General features: G+C 43.8%; 1 protein-coding gene and 1 pseudogene across 1 annotated transcript in view; one reads left to right on the top strand and one right to left on the bottom strand.

The window, feature by feature from the left end:
- Positions 1-26,442, top strand: part of MYZAP (myocardial zonula adherens protein) — a 106,877-nt gene extending 80,435 nt beyond the window's left edge. The window contains exons 11-13 of the mRNA XM_056130769.1: positions 6,575-6,658; positions 16,801-16,901; positions 25,581-26,442. Coding sequence (XP_055986744.1) covers positions 6,575-6,658; positions 16,801-16,901; positions 25,581-25,677 — 282 coding nt within the window. The 3' untranslated portion in view covers positions 25,678-26,442. The remainder of the gene's footprint in view (positions 1-6,574; positions 6,659-16,800; positions 16,902-25,580) is intronic.
- LOC130038875 (60S ribosomal protein L23-like) lies at positions 13,009-15,843 on the bottom strand (annotated as a pseudogene).
- Positions 26,443-27,359: the final 917 nt, after the last annotated feature.

The raw sequence follows: 27,359 nt of genomic DNA, 5'->3' as shown, positions 1-27,359 counted from the left end.
GTGGATTTTGATCATTTCCCATTTCTGAATACCCTGGCTTAAACCCGGTCCTCCTGAGTCAATTCTGACTCCTGGTGGCAGCTGGACCTAAATTCAGTCTCACACTGGGCACTGCAAAATCATAAAGTTCAAATCTCCAAACTCAAAATGCATCAAAAACAAGAGCAAAGGTGTCAAAGGAATTCATTTCCCTGCCTATCGCTGCACTATACCCTGGATTTTGTGGGGGGGGGGGGGCGGTCTTCCATTTGGGGCAGTACTTTGGGGTCTACTAAGTCTAACTAAGTCTAACTAAGTCTACCTGAGCCCTCTAGGTCAGGAAAAATATGTTCTAAACAATTGGACCCCTGGAGTCGTTTCCCCCCTACACCTGCTCAGGACTTCCTCCTGGCTCTGTGCTAAGAGACACTCCTGGTGGGACACAGGGGACCGTATGAGGTGTCAGGAATGGAAATCATATGGCTGCATGCAACTCCTTAAGAGGGACTTGTGGTTCATTCGTTGACTGAGAATTTAATGACCAAGGTGTCTACTCCCCAGAAACTCACAGTTTAAGGAGAGAGAAATACTAGCAATGACATAGTAATAGCTCATTTGAGGAGGCACTGTTTAAACGCTTTTGAAATTTGGCAAACAGATAACATCATTATCCACACAATGTGTGATTTCAGATAAAAGGAACTCAAGACATGGGAATTCTTTTCTTAGAATGTTGCCAAGCCCAGAAGCATCTGAGTCTGCCATTTTAGGAACCAAGTGCTTCTCTGAGAGGAAGGTAGTACCAGGGGAAACTGTGCCAGAATGTGAATTTGTCACCAGTATTAGGACATGCCTGGCTGGGGTGCATGCCCGCTAACATTATTCCTTCTCTAGTTTGAGAAGCAAATCCAGAATGAGGCATTACTGTGGTCACAGAAAGCGCAGCAAGTCCTCTAATAATGTTCTGTTTGATGTCATTAAAGCAATAATTAGAAGAGGAAAAATAATAACCCCCAGTCCACTCTCTCTGTAAGGGTCTTCATATTTTTGGGTACCATGACTTCTTCCCACAACCCACCCTACTCCCCCAAATGTGCGTATTTGGTACATCTATATCTTTAAATCATCTCCATGTGGATTGTGTGTATGTGGGCTGGTGCCCACCTTGTGCCCTGAGCTGTCAAGATTGGACCACAAACCTCCAAGCTAGACTAAGACAAGCTGGTTGGGAAAAGGAATGGATGAACACAAAGTATCAATATTAGAAGTAATTTGGACCTATACTTGGCACTGTATTTGTGACAGAAGAATGTTGTAGGGACTTTACTTTTGTTTGTACCCGTTATCTGAGGGTACAGTGTCTTCAGCAACAATGGACTTCACTCAGAGTCAGAGCTTCTGGCCTCCTAGAACCCAGTGAGAAATGTGAAGGAAGCACCAACATGGCATTCCTGCAAAGCAGGGAAGCAAATACCTGTGCCTGTGTTTAGGGAGCACCAGAGCACAGAGCTTCTGGGAGCCTCATTACTGGAAACATGCACTTCTAGCGGAAACTTGAGCAGCTGCAGCCTTGCCATGTCTTTTTCTCCCCAGAGTAAGATAGTGCACCCACCTCGGTTCCAGAATGCACCCACCCCTACCCTGTGAACCGCAGCTCTGCCTTGGATTACTTTCTTTTCTTTTTCTTTTCTTTTCTTGTCTTGTCTTGTCTTTCCTTTCCTTTTCTTTTTTCTCTTCTTTTCTTTCCCTCTTTCTCTTCTTTCCCCTTTTTTTCTCTCTTTTCTCCTCTCCGCATCATATTTTCTTTTCTAGTTCTCTCTCCTTGTCTTATCTTGAGCCACACCTGGAGGTGCTCAGGGCTTACTCTTGGATTAGGGATCACTCCTGGTGGAGCTTGGGGGACCCTGTATGGTGCCAGAAATCAAACCGTGGTTGGCAGAATACAAGGCAAGTGCCTTAAACCCTGCACTATCTCTCTAAGCCTTGTTTTCCTTTTTCAAGTGAAAATTTAACAGACCAGGATCAATAGAACTTTCTTAGGCTCTTGCTTCCAAAATTCCTTGGATTACTTTGGAAGTAGAAAAACTCCTGTGCAAAGCCACGTTTTATGTCATTTTGTTAAATATTAGAGTTGGCATTCCTGGAACATTTTAGCAAATTTCTATACTTATTTTTCTATCACTGAAAGATTTCATAAGTCAGTTTTTAAAATACTTAGTGCTATAGGAAGGAGTTAAAAAAGAACTCCATAAGGATAGTTTTTGTTATTTGTTGGTTTGTTTTGAGAATTAGTCATATTGAAATTTAAAGAAATTCAAACAAAACACACTTTGGGGAGCTTGTAATTCTCCCGCAATCCTCAAACTATTTTATTTATTTAATTTCTCTTTCATCTATTATCTTCATCATTGAAAACTTCTGTTTTTCTATCTCTAGAGGCTTTTTGTAAATATCTTTTCAACTTGAGGTATGTTTGTTTTTAGTGGGTGTGTAAAGTATTTCCCTCAAACTGATAGTCCCTAATTTACTCCCCTTTCCTTTATAGCACTTAGACATTAAGGTTATTTCCATTTTCTCTGTATTATAAATAATAGGAGTGAGAATATCTCTGTATATATAGCTTTTTGCCTCTGTCTGAATTATATCCTTAGGATAAATTCCCAGGAGTGGGATTAGTGGGTCAAAGGGTAGGAACAGTTTTATGGCTCTTAATATTTATTGCTGAATTGCCCAAAAGGTCATTCTAATTTACAGTACCACCTGCAGTAGTTGAAAGTGGCTGCCCCTCTCAAGTCCTTCCAATTCTGGTTTCTTCAGCCAATAGTTTAGTAAATTCAGTAGAAATAAAGGCTGAGTAATTTATTACTGTGTTTAATTGGGAATGCCTTTTGCTATTAGCATTAGCTATTTTTCTTAAGTGTGTCTGATTATAGTCTGTTTTATATAGTATGTTTTTCATGTAAGAGGATTATATTTTTGACACCAGGTGGAATTTAAAAATCTCATAATGAAAATGTCCAAGACTCTCTTGAACACAGAGCAATTCGTGAAGCCCCCTTAAACACATTACCCAGATCCAAGTAAGAGCAAGTGTTGGCCACATTTATGAGACTCTGTGTGATCTTCCTTTCTTTTTCTCTCTCCCCCTGTTTTGTGTAGTTACTCTAAAGCAAACCCTAGGCATTCTGAAGGTTTCCTATCTCGTTTGCTATGCATCTCTAAAGCATATGTCCTTTTAAAATTATATGTTCAGAACACCCTTATCACACCCAACAAAATGTATAATTCCTCAGTTTGTTCAATATCACTCCATAAGATTTCCTAAAAAGGCTTAATTATAGTTTGGGGTTTTCCTGAGTGTTGCTGGGGGACCTGGGGGTCCATTCCCACTGATCTTGGCCAGCCATGTCAGGCATTTCAGTGTTTGGGCAGCGGTAGGGGGGTGCAGAGGGGGCATCCCCAGAGCTACCTTATTGCTGCTCATGGCCACTCCTGGTGGTGCTGGGGTGAGGGTACCTGGTGCTGGGTCCTTGTGCGTACCAGGCAAGCGCCTCTCCCCTCTGAGCCTCCTCTCCGGTGCCTATGTCCTTACTGATGCTTCGTGCCAGTCAGCACACAGGGAATGGTTATTCTGTTTGGTTCTAATGCCTCTATAATATTCTAATCTAGAACGTACTGCTACTTGTTTATTTAGCTGCCCCCCCTCACACACACACTCACTCACACATACACTCACACACTCACTCACACACACTCACACATACACACTCACACTCACACATACTTACACACTCACACTCGCACACAAACTCACAAACTCACACTCACATTCACACTCACTCACACACTCACACTCACACACAAACTCACATTCACTCACACACTCACGCTCACTCACATACATTCACACACACTCACACACACTCACTCACACACACTCACACACATACTCACACACTCACACACACGCTCACACACACTCACATACTCATTCACACACACTCACACACTCATACACACACTCACTCACACTCACACACTCACACACTCACTCTCACACACTCACGCACACTCAGGCACACTCACACACACTCATACATACTCACTCTTACACACACTCACTCACACAGAGACTGACACACACACACACACAAGTTTATTTTTCCTGAGTGACTTGTTGCTGGAAATTGGGCCATTTTGGATTGGGCTTTTGTCTCCCTAATAGTCCTAAGAGCTAAAAATTTGATTAGATATGATGCTGCCGCTGCTGCCACTGCCGCTGATTGTGTGTTTTGTGGTGGGCCTGGAGAGACAAAAATCCTCCAGTAACTCCCCTGTGTAGTCAATTTTGTGCCATTGTAGGAACATAGTACCTGGTTATCCCCACTTTGGATGGTGCTAAGACTGGCAGTGGGTGTTGCAATGACCAAAACACAGTTTGCAACATTCCTCCATGGCTTTGCCCCCAACTGTTCTGTGTGATAATGGCAGGCGTGGTGAGACTCTGACTCTGCATTTCTCCCCCATTTATTAATGGGAAAGCTGTAAAGTCAAACTTGCCCGCCTACTGTGGTGGCACAGGGGTGGCGCAGGGATGGCGGGGCAGTGTTTTACTCTTTTCTCTGAGTTGCTGAGTTTCTCAGGAAGGAGTTCAAGCCTCCCTCACATCCAGTAGTACCCAGCGAGGTATTGTTGCTCTTTGTGTTTTGCTCTCTGTATGTGGTGTGGGGATCATACCTAGCTCTCTCATGCAAGCAGGTACTTTGCTGTTGAACCACATCCCTGGCCTAGTTTTGACTTCTTAGAATCATAAAATAGGCTACCAGAGAGATGGTACAGGGATTAAGGCGTTTGCACTGCATGTGCCCAACCATGGTTTGATCCCCAGAGACTTGTTTTCTCCAGTCCCCACCAGGAGTGATCCCTGAGCAAAGAACCTGGAGTGAATCCTGAGCAGAGCCAGGTGTGCCCCCCCCCAAACAGAACAAATATAACATAAATAAATAAATAAAAATATTTACATATCTGTCTATGTCTACATACTCTATGGGTTTTTTGCAGTTACACTCATTATTTTTTGATGCCCTTTTGCCCCATCCTTGGCCAAAGGGAGCACTTCTTGCCCTCATTTTTAGCATAACAAAGTGTCTTGGGATCATCTGGTACATTTGTGTGTGTGTGTGTGTGTGTGTGTGTGTGTGTGTGTGTGTGTGTGTCCCCTGAAATTGATCTGCTCCTCCAGGATGTCCTGAGGCAGTTTTATTATTTTATTGGATACAAATACTTTTTTATGTCAATCCTTGAATTCATCCTTTTCACTAATTTGATATTCAGTTAAGTCTCTTTTTTTCCCATTCTCAAGTTCTAGGATTCATTTTTTCCCCCCTTTTTCGTTTCTTTTTGTATTTGTAAAAAGTGCTTTCAGAGTACAGTCTATGTATGCAGCAAGGTGTTATGCAAGACAGCTTTCCCCTTCTCCTGCTCCTGGTTACTCCCTTCTCCCTCTAGATAACCGCTTCTCTGTCATTAAGACTTGGTTTTCTTTGGAGTATTTTGTTGTTGTTTTTGCAAGTAAAGGCATTTGCATACCCTCATATGGTTTACACTAAAGGTATCACACATACTTAGAATATACCACATGTTCTGGCAATTTAGAAATTCATTGTTAAGGTGTACCATGTTTATTTAACTATTATGTACTGGTGGAGTTCTGTTTTCTTTTTAACCTTCTAAAATTAAAACCCTATATCCAAGTAAATTTTTTGAACAGTGTGTCGTTCCTATAAATGGTATTGCTGGGTAGAAGGCAAATGTGCTTGTAATTTGTCTAGTTATTGCAAATTCCCTTCCATTAGAATTGTTTAATTTTGCACAAAGGGTATTTTTAAAAATTGCAAGTGCAGATTTAGTATAAAAGAAGCATGGGTACTTTCTAGCCATCTTGTATATTTAGTCTTAAAAATCACAAATTATTTCTTAAACTTACACACTGTCTTACACAAAGGCATGACCTGGTACTAAATACCCTGGTTTCTGCTTTTAGGAAGCCTGTATGATAGAGACATAATATGAGGATATAAAATGAAGTTATAGTAATCCAGTATGGAATATAAAAATGAAAGCAAAGTCCCAGCTCAAATCTGTTTCTTTAATGGCTTCCCAGACCACATAAGTGCTCTGTCCTGTGAATTCCATGAGCATTTTTTAGGGTGAGTGATCCTTTTAAAGACAATGACTAAAATTTTGGCACTTGGTCAAACAAACACTAATGGGAATAACTGCTGAATGCCTAAACTGAGGACTGCCTGGTAAACTCAGATTGAACGATTATTTTATGTAACATTGTTTCTGCACTTTCCGAAGAGTGAGACATCCTGAAACATCTATAGAAGGTTGATGTGACTTCTAATGCAAGATCAGAATTGCGGTTAAACAAATCTCATGATATGTGAGTTCAAATTCACTTGTGCGGGATTTCTCTTCCCAGCCCCTGTTCAGAGCTTCTACTTAAGTGAACCTAAAGCCATCTGTGCCTTTGATTAACCTGTAGAGGTCTATGTTTTTAATGAGTCATTTTTCTTTTGTTTCTCACTAGATTGAATCACTGAAGAAAAAAGTGCAACAGAAGCAGCTCTTAATATTGCAGCTTTTAGAAAAGATATCGTTCTTAGAAGGAGAGGTAAGCTGCTTTGTCCTGTAAGTTGGTTTTCCCCTCCACCACTAAATTTCATGTTGCTGAGTCTACCACCGACACTTAATTAAAAATACAGCTATTTCCTGGCCTTATAAAATTGATTGAAGGTTAACTTGCAGTACTGAAATGGGGTTGTGACAGCTAGTTTTTCTCTACCATCGGGCCCTCCTTAATTCAGCTCACAGCTCACCTCGGCTTTGGGATTCATTTTTCTTCAGGAATTTCCTTGGCAGTTCTGATAAACTGCGAATACCCGTCATCCCTCACATTTGTCGGGCCCTTTGTAACTTGTGCTCCTCCATGCTTACATCCTTTGCATGCCTCGCAGAATTCTCTCTGTAGCTTTAATCATGGGGTATGATCTTTATGTTGACACACCGAGTAGAAAGATGTCCTGCTTGGTGAACATTCAGCCAGGCTCAGAGAAGGACCCCAAAGCCCAAGCTCTTTATATTTTGGAGGTGACAGTATCACTCTTAAGGTTGTTTAGTATTCCCAACTTGGTGGCTTTTGAAAGTCATCTGGAGGATTTTGTGCAAATTCCGGAAAAGGAAATGATGGTGCTGGAACTCTAAGAGCTTAGGTGTCATTAGGAAGAGAAGCCAAAATCTATTTGCTCTCAAGGCTCTTCATTAAGAACTTGGCATGGAGCCTCCACTCATCTGTCCTGTGCCTGCTTCGCCTGCGACCCCCCCATCCCACACACACACACCCTGGGGTGGGGGCACAGCCCCAGGGAGAGTGAGGAAGTGAGGGGAGACAGGAAAGAAGAAAGGACATTCATTCACCGCCTACTGTATGCTGGGCATAAGGAGTTATTGCCATATCCTTCACAGAGCACAGAAGGACACAGTGGGGTCGGGCTTGGCAGAGTCTGAGCCCTGGGTCAGATCTGATCAGCCAGGAAATCTTGGAGATGTCTCTTTGTATCAGAAAATTAAAATGACAACTACCTTTTCATGGGTCTGGTCTAGAAATGTAACTGCATGGAAAGTGTCTGGTACATCCTTTATGCTGGGTAAAGTTTTTTTTTTCCTTTTTTATTGAATCACCGTGAAATACATAGTTACAAGATTGTTAGTGATTGGGTTTCAGTCATGCAATGTTCCAACACCCTTCCATTCACCAGTGTACATTTCCCATCACCAAAGTCCCCAGTTTTCTTCCCACGACTCCCCTATAGCATCTCTGTCTCTATCTGTCTGTCTGTCTGTCTCTCTCTCTCTCTTTCTCTCTTTCTCTCTCTATTGCAGTTTGCAGTACCAGTACTGAATAGTATCATGTTTGTCCCTTTCCCTCCTTTCAGCACTCGGTTCTTGTCCAGAGTGACAGAGTGATCATTTCCAACTATCATTGTCATAGTGGTTCCGTTTCTGTTCTCACTGCCCTCCACCAACAATTGTGCCAAGCTTCCTACCATGGACCAATTCTCTTACTACTATCCTCAGGTATTCTCATACTATGACTTATTTGATTTTTTTATATTCCACAAATGAGTGCAATCATTCTATGTCTGTCCCTCTGACTCATTTCACTCATCCTGATACTCTCCATGTCCATCCATCTATAAGGAAATTTCATGACTTCATTAAATTTTAATTGACCCCTTTTGTTCTCCCTTGGGTGCCCAGTGAGTTAGAGTCTGTCTCCCCATCTTGTCGATGGGGGAGTAGGGCTCAGGAGTGTTAAGGAAACTGCTCTTGTTTTTTTATTATTATTGTTGTTATTTGTTTGGGGGCTACACCCAGCAATGCTCCAGGCTTGTTCCTGGCTCTGCATTCATGAATTAATTCCTGATGGTGCTCTGGGGACCAGATAGGATGCAGGGAATTGAACCTGGGCCAGCTGCATCAAGGCAAGTACCTGCTATACTATTTCTCTGACCCTCTGCTCTTGTTTTATTATTCTTAATATGTAGCTGAGGGCCGAACTTGCTGCAGGGCAGACACAGTGCCTGCCCACCTTTGTCCTGTCCCAGACGAGGAAGTTGTCTGGCTCATCTTGGTGAACTGTCCTGGAGACTGCCTGGGCATGGGAACTGGAAGTGAGATGAGTTGCTATGCTCACTGAGGCAAATTTCAGTTGTGATAGGATTGAGAAAAAGCTGCATTTTTGGGGAAGGGGTCTCTGAATTAGTGATGTGCCCTGAGGTGCAGGGGTTCCCTGGGACTTGGGGTACTCTAGAGCTGCATCTAGCAATGCTGTGGGAAGCATGCAGTGTCGGAGATCAAGCCAAGCTTGGCCGAAAACAAGGCAAGTAGCTTAGCCCCTATACAATCTAAGGTGTTTTAGAGGTTGTTTGAATACTTTCCAAATCTATCTAGTTATTTTGCTTTATAATTCAAGGTTGTACCAGCTACTAAGAATTTCTATTATTTTGACCATGCTAGCTCCAGCAATTGGATATCTTGAGATTCTATCCCTTCCTTTAAACCATGATTGCTCCCTACCGTGGTCTGGTAACCACCCCACATTCCATCAATTAATAAGGTGGCACTTCTTATTAAGGGCCTCACTGTAGGCTCTGGAGCAGGTTGCCTGAGTGCAAATCTCAGCTCGTCTGCTTCCCGTGAGGAGACTGTGAGCGGTTCTTGAACTGTCTCTGTCTCAGTTTATGGACAGTAAAACTCGGAACAACATCTAAAATGGTCTCCTTTAGCCAAGGAGACAATGCACAGGGCTGAGTGGTTTCCTTGCATGCATGAGGCCCTGAGTTTGTTCCCAGGCACCATGTAGTCCCCTAAACACTGTGAGCTGTGACCTTGCTGGTCCGCAAGCACTGTCAAGGGTTACACTCATTTCGTTTTATTTATTGAACTTTTACTCAATGTTTTAGAGCATCGAGTAATCTGAATTAATTTTTTTAATTGATTGAGGTTCTGTAATTTGCTAATGATGGTTCCTCATGCACCTAATATCAATACTACACACATCACCAGTGTCCCCACCTCCCCTGCTCATGAACCCTAACGCCCCTCTCTTTCAATCTCCCTTCCCCACTGACTCAGTTGGGTGGGCCTGTTGTCCCATTATGTTGGCTTTGGCCTTTTCCCGTTACCTAGCTGTGTGTCTTTAATCCCACATAGAAGAGAGATCATTTGTGTCTATCCAGTTCCTCCTGATTGACTTCACTCAGCATGATCGTCTCTAGTCCCATCCATGTTGCTGTAGATTACATGATTTTATTCTTTCTTAGAGTTGCACAAAAGCATTAATTTTAAAGGATATATGCACATCTATATTCATATTTACAATGTAGGAGAGCCAAGATATAGAAGCAATCCAAATGCCCAACTACAGATAAATTGATCAAGAAGCTGTGATATATGTACCCAGTGGAATATTATAAGCACTAAGATAGAATAAAAGTATGCAACTTTCAGTCATTTTAGTTGTGGTGTCTGTGTACCTCTTAGTTGTCATGCCCCTCCCCCCCCATTCACATTCCTGCCTTCAGCGTTTGTGACTCTTTGCTGGTGGGGCTTGCCTGCTTCTGGCCGTTTGTAGTCAGGGAGAGCTGTGGGTGCTCATAGCTCTGAGCATCAAACTTTTGGCTCATACCGGCAAGGCAGTACATTCACCCACTGGGCCATCCTGTAGGCACTTGGCTCACGTCTTCAAGAAGAAATAGCAAACCCTGCCTCTCCAATATTGAAATGCTGTTCAAATGAATCCACACATGTAGTGTTTCGTAGGGCCGATGAGCTTTCAGAGTTGCAGAAAGCAGATTTCATTCCCCTTTTCTGTGCTGCAAATCCTAAACTCACAGCTCAGTTCAGAAGCCTGAGGGAAGGAGTCAAATGCCTTGGTTCGCCCATTGTGCCTTTAATATGTGCTATGTGGTACATAAACCTACTCCATGACCGCTGAGCATTCCTGGGACTATGATGAATTTTCCTGTAATATTGGGGCGGCAGCACGCGCCACTAGGGCTCCACATTCACATTTTATTGGACCCACATTCTTGCTTGGTCTGAGAGTTGCTGCAACAGCTGCTCACCCCTAGGGTTTGAAGGAGTGGGAGGAGGAGGTGACCGACAGGCATTTGTGACATAATTTCCCTCAGACACCAGAAGGTGCCTATCTTCTTCCATCCTGGCAGACCTGCCACCTCCCAGGCCACTGGTGGCATGCATTTTACATATGAAAACCAGATGGTGGTATTTGGAAGCAGGAAACCCTGGATCTCACTCAGAGACGTGGCCTCATAGATCCCTGGACACTGTGGGCTGATGTTTGTTCCAACCCAGAAGCCAGATTCTCTAAGACTGAGAAGGATGGAGTCTCTGATTTCCTGTCTCAGGTTCTGTTGCAATTCATGTTTGAAGCGCCCCTTAAGTCTGTCTCTTCATTAATTTTCCTTCTGCTGCCCATGCTCTGGCCCCATTCTTTTGTCTGTAATCTTGGCTGTGTATGAATTCACATGTATAAAATGCATGTATTTAAAGTGCACAAGTGCAAGTGCATGGCGGGTAGGTCTGCACCTTAGAACTAGCACCACAATCAAGACACAGCATTTCCAGTGCTCTCCAGAGTACACTTCCCTCTGCTTCCTCTTCATGCACTGCATCTTGATGCCACTGTGCACTTCTTTGCATTTTCCATAAGGGCTGCATGTGCTGTCATGCTCTTTTCTTTTGTGTATCTGGCTTCTTCCTTGCAGTGCAGTGATCTGAGATATCGCTGGTGCCCCAGGCCTGCCTTTGGACTGTGAATAGCATTCTGTCCAGCGGCCAGACTGCCACTGCTGATGTGCCTATTGTTCATGGGTTGACATTTCTCTGCATTGTTCCCAGGTGGGAGTTATAGAAGTGTATAGAAGTGTCTGGAACCATTGCTGTATCAGGGGTTATGTGCCCTTAGTGCAGCTTCCTGTGTTCTGGAAAACTCCCAGAAGTGGCAGGATTGTGTTATCTGATAAATGGAGGACTAAAGTTTTAGGAGACTGTTGGAGGCACTATCAAAGGGGCTATAGTATTTTGCATTCAGATTATTTCGTCCCTCTGCATCCCGACTTGGTGGTGTCAGCCTTCCTCCTGGGCTTGATTGGCATTGAGAGATCCCTGGTACTGAGGAGAATCAATCAATCTTTCTCCCTTTCTCTCTCCCTTTCTCTTTCTCCCTTTCTCCTCTTTCTTTCTTTCTTTCTTTCTTTCTTTCTTTCTTTCTTTCTTTCTTTCTTTCTTTCTTTATCCTTCCTTCCTCCCTTCCTTTCTCCCTCCCTCCCTTCCTTCCTTCCTTCCTTCCTTCCTTCCTTCCTTCCTTCCTTCCTTCCTTTCTTTCTTTCTTTCTCTCTCTCTCTCCTTCTCTCTCTCTCTTTCTTTCCTTTTTTTCTTGGGTTTGGGCCCAAAATGAACGCTTGGGATAACTCCTGGCTCTGCATTCAGGCATTACTCCTGGCAGTACTCAGGCAATCACATGGGATGCTGGGGATCAAATCAAAGTAGGCTGTTTGCGAAGAAAGTCCCCAACCTTCTGTACTATCTCTCTAGCCCTAATTATCATCCTTTAAACATGCGTATCTGGCTTGGTCTTCAAGCCTGTATTCTCCTTTGAACATGTATCTTGCTTGCTTGTCTGTCTGTTTCTTTGCTCTTATTTTCATTCTGGAGAAGCCTGTGTTTTCTCTTGAAAACACACTTCTCCCTTTATCTCTTTTCATATCTTTCCAAATAAGTTTCAATAAAACTGTCCTGTTTAATAAAAATGTGTACCAGTCATTTATATGCCTTGCTTGTTTGTTTGTTTGGGGGCTACACCCAGTGATGCTTAGTGTTTTACTCCTGACTGTGTTCAGGAATCACTCCTGGTAGTGCTTAGGCAACCCTATAAGTCTGGCAACTGAACCAAGGTTGGCTGCTTGCAAGGTAAGTGTTCTCCACTATCTCTCTGGACTTTGTCTTCTTTTTTGAAGTGTCTATTCAAATCCCTTGTTACCTTTTTAAAAAGTTGTTTGGGTTGGATAGTATGGTGATTAGGGCACTTGCCTTTTACGTGGCCAACCCAGGTTTGATTCCCCCCCCCCCCCAATATGGCAGCCCAAACTCCAAAATAAATAAATAAATACATTTTAAATTAAAAATTTAAATTAAAAATTATTTTGGGGGCACAACCAGCAGCACTGGGTGGTGGGGTTATGCAATGCTGGAATAGAGCCCCATCCTCATGCTCACCCTGCCCACCGTTTTTTTAACTTTTAGTTTATTTGGGGGGAAAAGGGGGGCAATTTTTTTCTTTTATTAGTAATGGATTGAATCTGTTGAGTCATATCCCCTCACCCCCACCCTGAAAGCAAGTACTTTCAATGGGTTCTTTTTAACAAATACACAAAAGAGTCAGGTAATGCTGCCCACATTCGAAGCAATCCTGGGCCATAAGTCTGCACATCCCTTTGCAGCTGGGCCAGTGATGGCAGAACCTTTTGTTTCGCCTTTATTATTTCCTGTGACCCCCTCACTGCCTTCAAAATAAAGAATGATGCCGTCTTTTCTCTGATACGGCTTTCATGATTGAATTGTGCTGGATGTACCTTCTTCCTGAGCTCATGTTTGCCTTTCTTGACTGTGGCCATCACCATGTCACCCACACCAATGGCAGGGAGTCTGTTCAGTCACCCCTGGACTCCCTTCACAGAGATGATGGACAGAGTTTGGGCACCTGCGTTGTTCACACAGCTGATCATGGCTCCTACTGGAAGACCCAAGGAAATCCAAGTCTGGGTCCCAGAGGACCCACCATGTCCTCGCTTCAGCCGACATCTTGGAGGCTGCAAAGGGCAACTTTTAGTTTTCTATTACTGAGTTGTATGAATTTTTATATTCTTTTAATATTCTGGATATCAGTTCTTTGTCAGATGTATGTGTTGTAAATATTTTTTCCCATTCCATGAATGGATTTTTTTATTTTATGAATGATATATTGAAAGATATTTTCATTTTGGTTTTAATTTTTGGTAAAGCTCAGTTTACTTCAGCATTTCCCCCTCTGATGTTTATGCTTTTTTTTTTTTTTTTTTTTTTTGCCTGAAGAGACTTTTGCCTACTACCAGGTCACAGAAATTCTCTATTACTATCATTGCACCTAAAGTTTTTGTTTGGTTGTTTATTTGGGGGTGGGGATCACACCTAGTGGTCCTTAGGTGCTAGTTTTGGTTCTGTACTTGTGGTCAGGCCATCCCTGACCACACTCAGGGGACAATGTGGTGCTGAGGTTTGAACCCAAACCTCCTCCATGCAAGACCTGTGCTCCAGCACACTGAACCATCTCCAGACCATTTTTTTTCTTTTTCTGTTTTGTTTTGCTCTATGATCCATTTTGTGTGATTTGTGTGTGTGTGTTTTGTATGCAGTAAGGATAGTATCCTCTCACATCGAGAGCCTTGTTGTTTTCATTGGGGATTTTTAAAATCCCTGATATTGATAAAACAACCAGTATTATGTTCCTTTACCAGCAAAGCTAGGGGATTGTTGATATTGTGTTTCAAAATGAAAAGCTTTTGTCTCTGTTGATATTCTTTATTTTATTTTTTCTTTAATAATCATTATTCCTGACCTTTTAGTTTTGTTTTGTGTTCTGGGGTTATACCAGCAGTACACAGGACTTACTTTTGACTTTTGCTTAGGGATCTTTCCTGGTCAGATTCTGCCAATCATTTGTGGTGCTGGGGATAGATCCTGGGCCCACAGTATGCAAGCCCTACCACTTCGTTCCTCCTTATAATTATTTTACCTTGCTCTTCTTTTTCTAGCTTCTTGAGGTGGGCCTTTGGTCATGTATTTTGCTCTTTTAGACTTTGCTCTTTTTTAAATTGTAGCTTTTAAACTTACAAATATTCCTCTGTGCACTGTTCCAGATGCATCTCATAAGCTTTGATGTTTTGTATTTTCAGTTTTTCTCTCCAGTTCAGATATTTCCTTATTTTCTTCGAGATTCTTCTTGTAAGTGTGCTAACTTCCAAATATCTGAGGCGACCTTAGATATCTTTTTGTGTTTCATGGAGCAGGAGAGGAGGTTGTCCCAGACCATGAACCTTCCAGGATCACATTGGCTGTGTGGAGGCCCCAGACTTGGAGCTCAAGGCCCAGTGCTGGTCAGGCAGTGATTGGAAACCATGGAACCATCCTCCAAGATCTTTTTTGACTTATAATTGCTAAGGACAGAGAACATACTTTGCACACTTTAAATTTATTCACGCTTATTAAGTCAGTTATATTGACTTAGTTATACTTGGGCAAGTAATATGAAAGGAAATACTTATTGTGGAACCCAGAAGATGAAGCTCAGAGAGAGCACCCGTCTTGCAGATGTGAATTTGGTCCCTGGTGCATGTTGAGTGTGATCCTGGGGGCTCTGGGGTGGGACTTCAAGCAGTGTGGCCACCCTGGGCAGCTCAGAGTCAGCAACACAGGGTGGGAAGGAGAGCCATTAACCCCAGGACTTAATACTCACCTGTGATTATTTTTGTTTTTCCTGTTTTTTTTTTTTTAAATTTTAAATGTATATACACATGTAGTTAATTTAGCAATAACTGAGAGAAGACAAGACTCATTATTCGGGGCTGGAGTGATAGCACAGCAGTGAGGGCGTTTGCATGCACGTGGCCGATCTGGGTTCAATTCCCAGCATCCCATATTGTCACCTGAGCACCGAGTAATTCCTGAACGCAGAGTCAGAAGTAACCCCTGTGCGTCGCTGGGTGTGACCCAAAAAGAAAAAAAAAGGCTCATCTGTTATGGTTTAGACTGTCCACATCTATGTTTCATTTTATTCCCCCAGAGCTCTATTATTATATGCACCTTTTTAAAAATGTTATATCTTGATGATGCACAGACCTTTTCATTATTATAAAATGATGGTCACTGTCTCTTTAGTCTTTGTCTTCTTTAACTCTGTTTTATCTGAGATTTATGTAGCTATTCCTCCTCTGTGTTTACCGTTTGTATGTCTCTGTATCTTTTTCCATATACTTATTTTCATGGCCCGTATTGCTAGAATTAAAACTCACCCCTCATTTGGAGCAGGAGTTCATAAACTGTAGCTCACGTTCTGTGTTTCCAAAGCCAATGAGCTTCTGTTTCTCTGGAGCCTTTCAGCTTGCGCATCACATAGCAGTCTCGGCCAGTGCACAGCTTCTGTTCCACAACAAAGGAAACACCAAAGCCTCCTGTCATTTCCTGCTAGGCCACAGGTGCTTGCTGCTCCAAGGGGATTTCCAAGAAGACAGACAGAGTCATTGATTCTCAGTAACATAGTCAGGCTTCGGGCACAAGTATCTAGAGGAACGAAAGATCCCCATACCCCAATAGACAGAGACAAGCTCTGCGACTCTCCTTCTGGGATTTTGATATTTTTTCCTTCAGATTTTCAGGCACCTTCTCATCTCTTTTCACTCTGGTCACCTTGACTCTCTTGTTCCTTGCCCTTCACTGCTCTCATGGGGCAAGTTTCCAATTCCTGAGCATCTAATCATCAATGTAATGCTTGGCTCTTGTCTGAAAACAACACTACATGGATTGCTAATTTTATTCCCAAGGAGCTTGTTTTACTTTATACGTTTGAGATTCTGAATTTTCAACACCTATGAAATACTAATTATGAAGTTATAGAGGTATTTCCCACTAAATTAAATTAATAGACTTGCCAGTTTATAGTTTAATGAGGGACCATTAAAAGTTGAGTTGTACCTTCATTATAATTGCAAAAAAAAGTGATAAACATGTAAATACCAATCAATAAGAGACTAGTTAAATAACTGTGCATCCATACAGTGGAATGTTATGAACACATTAAAATGGTTTGTTGATATAAAAAAACTAATAAATGTGAAAAGGTATTCACAACAAATTGTTGAGTGAAAAAAAGCAGATTGTTGTATTAGATTAGGAAATTTCTCTTGTTTCTATTTATGTAAAATTGGATACATATGTATCTATATACACAGAAAACTCTCCACAAGGATTCTATCGATATATTTATTCAATTCCTGCAGTGTGAGAGATGCCTGATAAATTAGCTGTCTGTGGCGTGAGGGAAATTAATATATATATATGTATATATATAAATGTTTCATGCATTGTATCATGCAGATGAACATATTTGCTTTACTAAAAGTTCTTTCTCACCTCTAGAATAATGAGCTACAGAGCAGACTGGACTACTTAATGGAAACGCAGTCAAAGACTGAAGTGGAAACGAGAGAGATTGGAGTGGGCTGTGATCTTCTACCCAGGTATTCTGGAATTTCCTGTTTTTCTGACTCAAATTCCTCTTTGATTTAAACAAAGATTACTCTGTTGAGCTGGTATTATAAGAAGTGCTTTCTTTCAATCAAAAATGATTCTGCTAATGGGAAGTTGTGAGTGCTTGGGTCTGCCTGGTGCTGTGAAGAGGGGGCTGTGGGCAGGGGAGACCAGAAGAGAGACTGCAGCCCTCTCAGAGTCTGGTCTCCATGAGCGTCTGTCCCCCCTCCCCTCTGCACCTCCCCCCTTCTGTCCTTCTTCCTTCAATCCTCTCTCCCTTCCTCCCCCCTCCTTTCTTCCCTTTTTGGTTCATCCTTCATGAAACGCCTGTTGGATGCCTCTTCTGTGCCAGACGTTCATGACATACATGGACAGGAGCAGGACCTGGTTCCTAGCCCTGGGTGTAATCTAGAGGGGGCACGTTGATGTGTCAGCAGACTTTGTTGGTTTGGGATCATACCTGGCCGTACTCAGTAGCTGCTCCCAGCTCTGTACTCAGTGTTCACTCTTAGCGTGTTATGGGCTACCAGGTGGTGCCAGGGATTGAGCCTGGGCCTCCTGTATGCGGTGCATGTACTTAGCCACTTAGCGCTCTGCCTGTCCCATGTATGAGCAGACCCAAAGTGTCATACCAAGAGAGGGAAGATCAAATCTTAAGCCAAGGTCAGCAGTCCCGTGTTGTAACAGGGTGGTGTCAAATCCTGCTCAGATTCACAAACAACCTGTCCTGTTCACTTGCAGAGATTCCTTGAGTGCATACACAGTTCCTCCAAGCTGGCTTGTGGAGTTGTTTCTGAACTGGAGGGCTGACTCTATGTCTGTTCCCCACCTCATAAACTGCCAGGTCCAGAGGAGACACCCAGCAAGTTTCCAAGGAGGACCTGATGATGTGTGTTGGGTGGCTGAGTGCAGACGGGTGCATTCTTGTGAGATCTGGGTGTTGGTGTGTACCATACTAGACAGTGGTGTAGAGCAGAGGAGAGCAGGACCCTGGCCTCTGGATGTTTCCCTGTGTGGGAACAGCTGAGAAGTCATAGGCCTGGAAAGATAAGAGCCAGCTGGTGGCTCTGAATGAGCAGAGACGTGCCTTGAGGCTGGGTATGTTTGCTGGGGCCTCAATTTCCCATCTGTGCAGTTTGCACAGATGACTTCTCCGGTCTGACCACCCATAGCCTGTGTCGAGGCCTCATGTCCCTGTTCAACTCTCCCCACTCATTACTGACATTGTCTTTTTTGTGTCCCCTTAAAATGACCTGCTGGCCCTTTTCCCAGAATATTAAAGGCAGCAGTAAACTCATTTTTGGGTTTTTGGGATTTTTGTTTGTTTGTTTGTTCGGGTCGGTACTTGGCAGTCTCAGGCCTAATCCTGGCTCTGTGCTCAGGAATCTCTCCTGGCAGGGCCCAGGGGACCCTTTGTGGCACCAGGAACTGAACCTGGGTAAGCCACATGCAGGGCAAGTGCCTTACCCTCTTTACTGTCTCTCCAGCACGAAACTCATTCTTTAATCATCTTCTCATTTCTTTCTGATAGAAGCAAATTTCTGCTATCATTCTGATGTAATTTACAGAAAATATTATTATTATTATTATTATTATTATTATTATTATTTATTGGGCTGGAGCAATAGCACAGCAGGTAGGGTGTTTGCCTTGCAAGCGGCCAACATGGCCAACCCTAGTTCAATTCCTCCACCCCCCTTGGAGAGCCCGGCAAGCTACTGAGACTATCTCACCCGCACGGCAAAGCCTGGCAAGCTACCCATGACATATTCGATATACCAAACACAGTAACAATTGTCACAATGGAGACGTTACTGGGCCTGCTCAAGCAAATCGATGAACAACGGGAGGACGGTGACAGTGATTATTATTTATTAGTGAATCGCTGTGAGGTACAGTTACAAACTTACGAACTTTCGTGTTTGCATTACAGTCATATAATAATCATTTACTCATCTCTCCACCAGTGCCCATTGTCCTCCACCAATGTTCCCAATATCCCTCCCACCACTCCCATTCCTCACCCTCCACACCATCCCACCTCAGCGGCAGGGCATTCCCTTTTGTTCTCTCTCTTTTTGGGTGTTGTGGTTTGCAATAGAGGTATTAAGTGGCCATCATATTCAGTCTATAGTCTACTTTCAGCACACATCTTTCAATTCGAATGGTCCTCCCAACATCCTTTAGTTGGTATTTCCTTCTCTGGCTGAGCTGCCTTTTCCCCCAGCATGTAAGGCCAGTTTCCAAGCCATGGAGCAGACCTCCTGGTCCTTATCTCTACTACTCTTGGGTGTTAGTCTCCCATTCTGTTACTTTATATTCCACAGATGAGGCAATCTTTCTATGCCCATCTCTCTCAGAAAATATTTTTTTTAAATGTGAATACAAAGGGGAAGATAAAATGTAAGCAGATTCTGGGTCTCTCTGAAGTGGGGTGTAAAGTGCATGATATGAAGGTTGCCCCAAAGAATGACTGATCACATCCAGGGGTTCCTTTTTCCCCCAGTACAAATAGTTTGGTCATTTCTCTGCTCCCCCCAAGCCCCCGCAAGAAGCAAGTGACTTAGTCCATTTTAATTACCCACATAATAAATCTTGTTTGGCTAAAATGGGTAAAAAACTATGTCTGAGGCCAATAAATTGTTTGTTTTTTGAATTTCCACATTCTGGCTTACAACAAGCTTTTCAATCTGCATGCCACAGGCTAGCCTGAAGCGAACTTTTATGGCGAAGTTATGAAACCACAAAGCGGTTTTCATAATGGAAGTGCTGACAGACCCTTCACTTACGGCCGCTCGAGCCTGGGAGCTGCTGCAGGCTCGAGAGGCAGCTTTGCCATAAACGTAGCGTTTGCTTTCCCTCAGGATCCATCTTAGCACTTTAACGACCCGGGCAATCCGCAAAGGAAATGAAAACTATGTCCCCCCATTTCCGAAATGGCAGAATCATATTTCACTGGTTTCCTCCTGCCTGTTTATGAAGTGCCTACTATGTGAAAGGACTGCGCAAGGCAGGCGCTGGGAGTGTGGGCTTGGCTTGCAGATCCCGGACAGTGGACCTCTCATCTGGGCCCCTCTCAGCTGGATTCTGGAAGACCCAGTAGGTTACCAGAGAGCTGGCCTTTTGAGATCTGGCCTGCCTGCCCTGCCATACCCCACAAAAGAAACCTGAGAAACTCAGCTTTTAAAGCAATTTCACATTGAATTCCAGGTAAGATTTTGCTTGGAGAAAGGAGTCTATGATCAAACACAAACAGGAACCTCCTTGGTCTAGTGAAATGCTTGTGTTTTTGAGCTATCAGTCTTGAGGATCAGAGACATAAAGCAATTCCCTGGGGGAAATCACACAGCAGCATTAGAACTCAGTCTTCTGAGCCCAGGGTTAGGTTAAGTTCTGTAGTTACATGTGTGGTTTTCAATACTCCATACATGAGAGTTGCTAACTTGTGTTGTATATGTTGAACAAAGTCGTGTTGGAAAATTCCCAGTTCTTACTTTGACTTCAAACTTGCATCTAACTAATACAAGATTCCATGGTGTTTTTTCAGAATATTTTTTCAGCAACCTTTCCAGAGGTTTTAGATCAATTACAGCATTGAATGAAGCCTCAAATGTGTGGGAGTGTTGTTCCTACTCCTTGTTCTTCCCCAGAGAACTCCACAGTTGTGGGTCCCCTTCAGCCAACTTCTAACCGAGTAGAGCTTTGGGCAAGTTACTTAGCTCTCTTAGTCTTTGCTTATTTCGTCCTGAAAATTAAAATAAGGAAGAGAATATTATAAAGGTGTAACAAAGATGTGGTCAGTCTCACAGCTGCTCCGTCCCAGGCTGAGCCTCCGAGAAAGTTCAGACCTCCTCCCTCTGCCCCTTTGCTCCTCTCCCTCCTACCCCCTTCTCTCTCCCTCCCTCCCCTACTCTCCTTCCTTGACCCTCACTCTCTCTCTTCTCTCTTTCCCTCTTTCCTTGCCTCTCTCCCCCTCCTATACTATACATACACTCACACAGACACACATAATCACTCGGACACATACACAGAGACACACACTCATATATCCTCACACAAGTAATCTCATACAACACAAAGACACACACATTCCCACACAGTAACACCCACACACATTAACATACTCTCACACACAGACCCAGGCATGCACTCACACACATACACACACACACACACACACACTCATACATTCAGTCACATGCACAGACATGCAGTATCATTTCCATCAAAATTGGCCCCTTGGATTTAGTGAAATTGAATGTATTTACTTTGGTTTGTGGGCTGGAGTGACAGCAGTAGGGCGTTTGCCTTGCACGCAGCCAGCCCGGCCGAGCTGGGTTCGATTCCTCCGCCCCTCTTGGAGAGCTCCGCAAGCTACCGAGAATATCTCACACGCACAGCAAAGCCTGGCAAGCTACCCGTGACGTATTCAATATGCCAAACACAGTAACAAGTCTCAAAATGAAGACGTTACTGGGCCCGCTCAAGCAAATCGATGAACAACGGGAGGACAGTTGGTTTGTGGGCACCCCCAACAGTTCTCAGAGCTTCTCCTGCTCTGTACTCGGGATCCCCTGGCGGGGCTAGGGAAATGCTTTGCAGTGCAGGGTGGTCAGGCTGACTGAGTGCGTGAAGGTGCATCTTTCCAGCCTCCCCTGCTGCTCTACTAGGCCCAGGCCTTTTAGGGAATGGAGGTTCACTGGGGGCAGGATCTGTCTCTGGCTATTTTGGAAACTTTGGACAAAGTCCAAACTGTTGAGTCTTCCCTGGAACCTGGATTTGAAATTATCCCCACCAGCCAGCTGCGATGGCATGTCACTCAGACATGGGTGCCAGGCAGTGACTGTTCCTTCCTCTCTCTGCGGCAGGTGCCATGGGCCTGCCTGAGCTCCATGGTGCTCTTCTCTTTTCCACTTGCTCCTTCTGGAGGTCTCCAGCCTCCAGCCCTCCCTCAGGGCTCGTGTCTCCAGCCTCTCCAGCCACATCCTCCCCACTTCATCTCTTGGGTACTGATGCGAGAGATAAGCAAAGGAAGGAATCACTGCAATTTCAAGGACTTTCAAGGCCTGTTTTTTAAAATACAAACTTGAGTTTGGTTGGTATGATTTGCTATGCTAATTAAGGCCATGGAGAGCAATTTCATGCGAAGAAAAAAGTGAAAAACAGCAAGAGCGACAACAGGAATGTCCCTCTCTCCTGCCCCTTAGTGAAACTTGCTTTCCAGCAAACTCATAAATTAGGTCTTAATAGGTTCAGTTTAATGAAAAATATTCCCAGCGGTCATAAATGCCTGGCACATAGTAAGCACGTTAACCTGCCTACATTCCATATTTCTGTGGTAGAGACCTGAACACAAAATAGCTTTTTTTAGTTAAAGCTTTATTTGCTGATTCTGCAGTTGTTCCCCTACCCGTCCCCCCCCACCCTCCCCAACTCCCACCCCAGGAACAGCCCCTTTATGAATTAGTAAAAAGTTAACAATATCCTTAATGTGGTAAAAAGAATGGTTGAATTTCAGTTCTGGGGTTGAAATGATGTGTTCTTAAAGTTCTGTTGTTTCCTAGTGTTTAAATAAATCCCTTCATTTTTGAAAGACTAGGCTATTCGAGCCTGGCTTTGCAATCCAGAAGGCCCACCTTAATAAATATTTTTGTACTTAGTGGGCTTTTTGGACACTGTCACCAAAGACAACTTGCATAGGTGGAATTTTCACAGTAGCTAGCACAGACCGTCCTTTGCCCTGTCCCAGGTCGCTGCTGAGCTGCAGCTCTGACTGGTTTTCCCATGGTGACCCGTGACACTCTGCCTTCCCTGATATTTTTGTCCTCTGCTCTGCTTTGTCACCTGTATACTCTGCCTGGTCTGAGATTGGGTCAGGAAGATGACTGAGATATGGGTTCATCCTTGGGGAATTGTAATGATCAGAGGATGTGGGGATGGGTGGGTGTGATAAGATTCCCCACCAGTGTGTCCAAAACCTGTGGGACAGTAAATTTTGAGAGGTCTACAGGAAGGGCAAGTGGGGACAGGTGGGAAAGACACACCGAATGTCTGGGGGAGACACATGTCGAGTTGGAAATTCCCCGCCGGCTTCTAACAGGCCCCATTAAAGAAGCATCTACCGGCTCCACTTCAACTGCTGATGGGGTAACAGGAGATGTTAGTGATGTGTATTGTTGAGCTAATCTGAATCTTGTGGAACCAAAAAACATGGTTCAAGAACTGCGAACTCTGGAGCACTGTGTGTGGTGTGTGGCAAAGGCCCTCACTGGGAACGTGGCCACTACCACACAGTCCTCTGTGGGGAAGATGAAGTCCTCACCCCTTGCCTCTTCCATTTCTATCCCTTGTCACCATCTTGCCCTTCTGACACTAGTCATTTGGGAATATTGTCATGGAGTGAGGTTTGGTTTGAGTCCTGAAAGACTTGCTAAAATTTATGAGATGAGTTTGACCAGGGAAATCTTTGAGGCCACTAGGAGCAAGGCAATGGCTGAGCCAATGAACAGTGCAGGGTATCCTGAGGATGCGTTGCCTGTCGGGGTCAGCGGGAGAGATAGGTGCTGACGAGTACTCGGTGGAGTGACAGGGACACTCTGAGAGTTCTAAGGGTATAACATGCCCCAGTTGTCTATCTAGGAAGATGTGTCTTTGCTAAAAATGTATTTAAAGAGGGAGAAGATTTTGCCAGCACTAAAAGCAGAGAGAACATTTAGGATACTACTGTGATATGCAAAGAAATTCACGGTATCACAGTCCTCCCGTTGTTCATCAATTTGCTCGAGCGGGCCCAGTAATGTCTCCATTGGAGACTTTGTTGTTACTGTGTTTGGCATATCGAATATATCACGGGTAGCTTGCCAGGCTCTGCTGTGCGGGCGAGATACTCTCGGTAGCTTGCCGGGCTCTCTGAGAGGGGCGGAGGAATCGAACTCGGGTCGGCCATGTTGGCTGTGTGCAAGGCAAACGCCCTACCGCTGTGCTAAATTAGATGACAGAAAAGTTGCTAAGAGAATAGAAAGATAGATGAGATGACAAAAAAAAAATTTAGAGGTTGATTCCATACTCATCTGCTTGAAAGGGAAAGGGAGACCATGGAGGAATGTTTTTATAGACTGAATTTTGCAGAATTTTTTTTAACCTGGAAGGAGTAGAAGTAATTTCTGATCTCTTAGTCTTATGAACCACCTAATTGCAAGGATGGCTGGAAAATGCAGTTGAGTTACATGTCCAGAAAAAAGAAATATGTCTCTTCCTTACTCACCAAATCCTATTAATCCTGCCCCACACCCCCGCTGTCTCAGTGGTTTCTGCTTGGTCTGCTCACAGCTGGCCTCTTGCATATTCACGCTTGTGCTTGCATTGCTCAAGTTCTGGCAAAAAAGGAAAATTAAAGAGATTTAAATGCAGGGACTTATGCAAAGCTTTAGATAGTGAAGGGAAACCCAAGAGGTCATTGAACCTACAATCCTGGTTGCTGTGTCTAGTCTGGGCCTGAGGTGGCAGGGGAAAGTGTGTGGTGTGTGGAATAGGTCCTAGCTGGGGAACCTGACCACTCCCAAGCTGCTGTCTGTGGGGAAGACAAGTCCTGGTCCCTTGGGTCTTCCATTTTATCATCCCCTGTCACCATCTCCCAACTGTCTAAACCAACTAGAAGCTGAAGAGTAAGTGGCACCATGATGGCGACTTTGAGCTCAGAGTCCCAAGGTGCCAAGTGAGGTGGAAAAGAAAGCAGCTATGAACAAAGAATGTCCAGCACAGTCTTCCTGTCTGTTGCAGACCCAATATGTCGTCTTCATATTCTTATGTGTATGGATGTCCACCTGGCCCCCGGTGCCGTGTAATCCCATCAGCAGCCAAGACTCAGAGACTATAAAAACCAGATCCCGGAGGGAGAACAGTGCAGTCTCCTGCCCCCGCGCCTGGCATTCGCGGCCGCGCGACATCTTATTATGACATCTCATTCCTACTTTGACAAACTGGCAGGCTACCGAATGTAACCTGCCCACACATCAGAGTCTGGCAAACTCCCTGTGTCGTACCCAATATGCCAAATACCAGTAACAATGATGGGTCTCATTCTCCTAAAGAGCCTTGAATATAATCTCAGGACTAGGATGAAGGAGACGTTACTGGGGCCTGCTCGAGGCAATCGACGAATAACAGAATGATCTGTGATCTGATCTGTGATCTGAATGTCCTACTAAAAGAGGTGCATGGCTTACCCTTTTCTCAATCATGGCTATCTCCACAACCTCTCACTCTCCAGACTTTCAATTTATTATTATTATTATTATCATCATCATCATTATTATTTTGTGTGTGTGTATGTGTGTGTGTGTGTGTGTGTGTGTGTGTGTGTGTGCCACATCTGTGCTTGGGGCTTACTCCTGATTCTACACTCAGGGATCACTCCTGGCAGTGCTCAGGGGACCATATGGCATGCCAGGAACTGAACCCACGTCAGTCATGTGTACGGTGAGCACCCTATCTGCTGTGCTGTCCCTCCAGCCACATCCAGACTTTTCACATTTAAACACGACAGTTAGCTGCACACATATGACCTGCCTTTTAAGTGTGGAAGCGATCATTTCCTAGAACTGTGTACTTTATAAAGAAGGTGGAGACTTCTGTTTCATCTTCGTGACTTGCCTTTTCTCCTTTCCCAGCCAAGAAGAGAGGACTCGGGACATCGCAGTGCCTTCCAGGAGCTACACTCCATACACAAGAGTCTTGGAGTTAACCGCCAAGAAAAATCTGACTTAAGCACTCAGACACTACCCTTTTGACAGGCCTTGGTGCCCTACGACTTGCAACCTGGAGTGACTGTTACTTTGTCCTGGACACAGTTTAAGTCAGAATGGACATGGCAGAGGTCAGAATCCATTTCTAAAACAAGAAGGAGAAGGAGGGCTGGGAGAGGGGCTCCTAAGGGCTGATTTCAAACACCCACCAGCTAACCCTGCTGTACTGGGCCAAGGTTCATTTTCCATGATTCCCTCATGATCAATTTTCTATTTAGACTTTGGTTGGGAGGAGAAAGGGCATTACTTTGAAATCTCACGTGATTCACACCAGGATCTTTTATTACCGCATAAAGGTGTGGTTTACCTATGAAAGTATTAGAGACAGCGTTTCTCTGGTGCTGAGTGGCTAGCCCATGGTAACACTGGTACCTGGGAGACTTGAACCTGGGCAGAAGGAGCAGCCGTCTCCTCCTGGTCACGAGCTGGTGTGGGAACCACAACCGCCTCAATCTGACATGCTAAGCCTTTGGTTTAGTTTGTGCCTTATACCTTTACTGACTGGGTCTCCTGAAATCACTGTATTTATTCAACCTGTGATTCCCCCCCCCCCTTTCTCACTTTAACTGAAGGAATTTTATATATTGTGGAAATTTAATCATGTAATATTTTCGGTAACATAATCTGTATTTTTGTGAAATGAATGAGTAATTTGTTCATGCATGCTCGACTTTGGTATTATAATTGGTGTCACATGTGTTTAATAAATGCCATATATTTTGTTCTACTAATGTTTCTGTGGTTGTACCCATGACCTTGTAGAATTACACAGAAGGGAGAAAGATTTCAGCTTTGGGTAGAGTGTCCAAGTCAGAACATGGGGATCTCTTCATTAGTCCAGCCCAGAGAAGCATTTATGAATCATAAGAGAATGGAGTAGTGAGTGGGGAGAAAGAGGGAGATTTAGTCTAAACAATATGGACAAAAACTGAAGAAAAAAATGACCAGAGATGACCCTTTGTGATCTTTGATCAAATGAACTTTAATGGTTCCCGACCCACTAACCCACCATCTGCAGTTACTCCTTCAATATTCCAATATACCTGGATATTGAATTATAATTGGGGCAGTTGGACTTTAATATTATATAGCAAATGAATCTCACTGAATGAAGACCAGCAGGCTTTTTTTTAAATATAAAAGCCACTATATCCTATAGTAATGCCTCAATATTTTTGTCCTAGTGCTCCCAGGATTTCTCAAAACACAGAGCATATATGTTTGCATTGTTTTAAAACAAATCCAACCCAACAGGAGAAGCAGAATTAGATGCTATTGTGAATGTGGGTTCTGGAGTTCCCCTGAATTCAGTCATGGGGAATTAGCCAGGGACCAACCACAGAACTGCTTTGAGCCCCTATGGAATGGGGGCAATTTTCTTAACCTGGGTGTCATGAAGGTTAGAATTAATAGCAATGAAGTTTTTGCACCACACCCAGTGGTGCTCAGGGCTTATTTCTGGCTCCGTGCTCAGAGGTTATCCTGGCAGTTCTTGGGGGATCAATGGCAATAACAGGAATTCAAATCTGGACTGGCCACATGCAAGGCAAGTGCCTTACTCTCTGTGCTCTCTCCCTCTCTGCCCTGATGTCTATGAAGTTTTAAGAATAATGCTTGATACAATGCGCTTAAAAATATTAGCTA

This window comes from Sorex fumeus, unplaced genomic scaffold (genome assembly GCF_029834395.1).
Source record: "Sorex fumeus unplaced genomic scaffold, SorFum_2.1 ptg000081l, whole genome shotgun sequence".
In the NCBI taxonomy this organism is placed as follows: Eukaryota; Metazoa; Chordata; class Mammalia; order Eulipotyphla; family Soricidae; genus Sorex; species Sorex fumeus.
The sequence above is the reverse complement of the archived record's forward strand: the minus strand, read 5'-3'. Positions and strand labels throughout refer to the sequence as shown.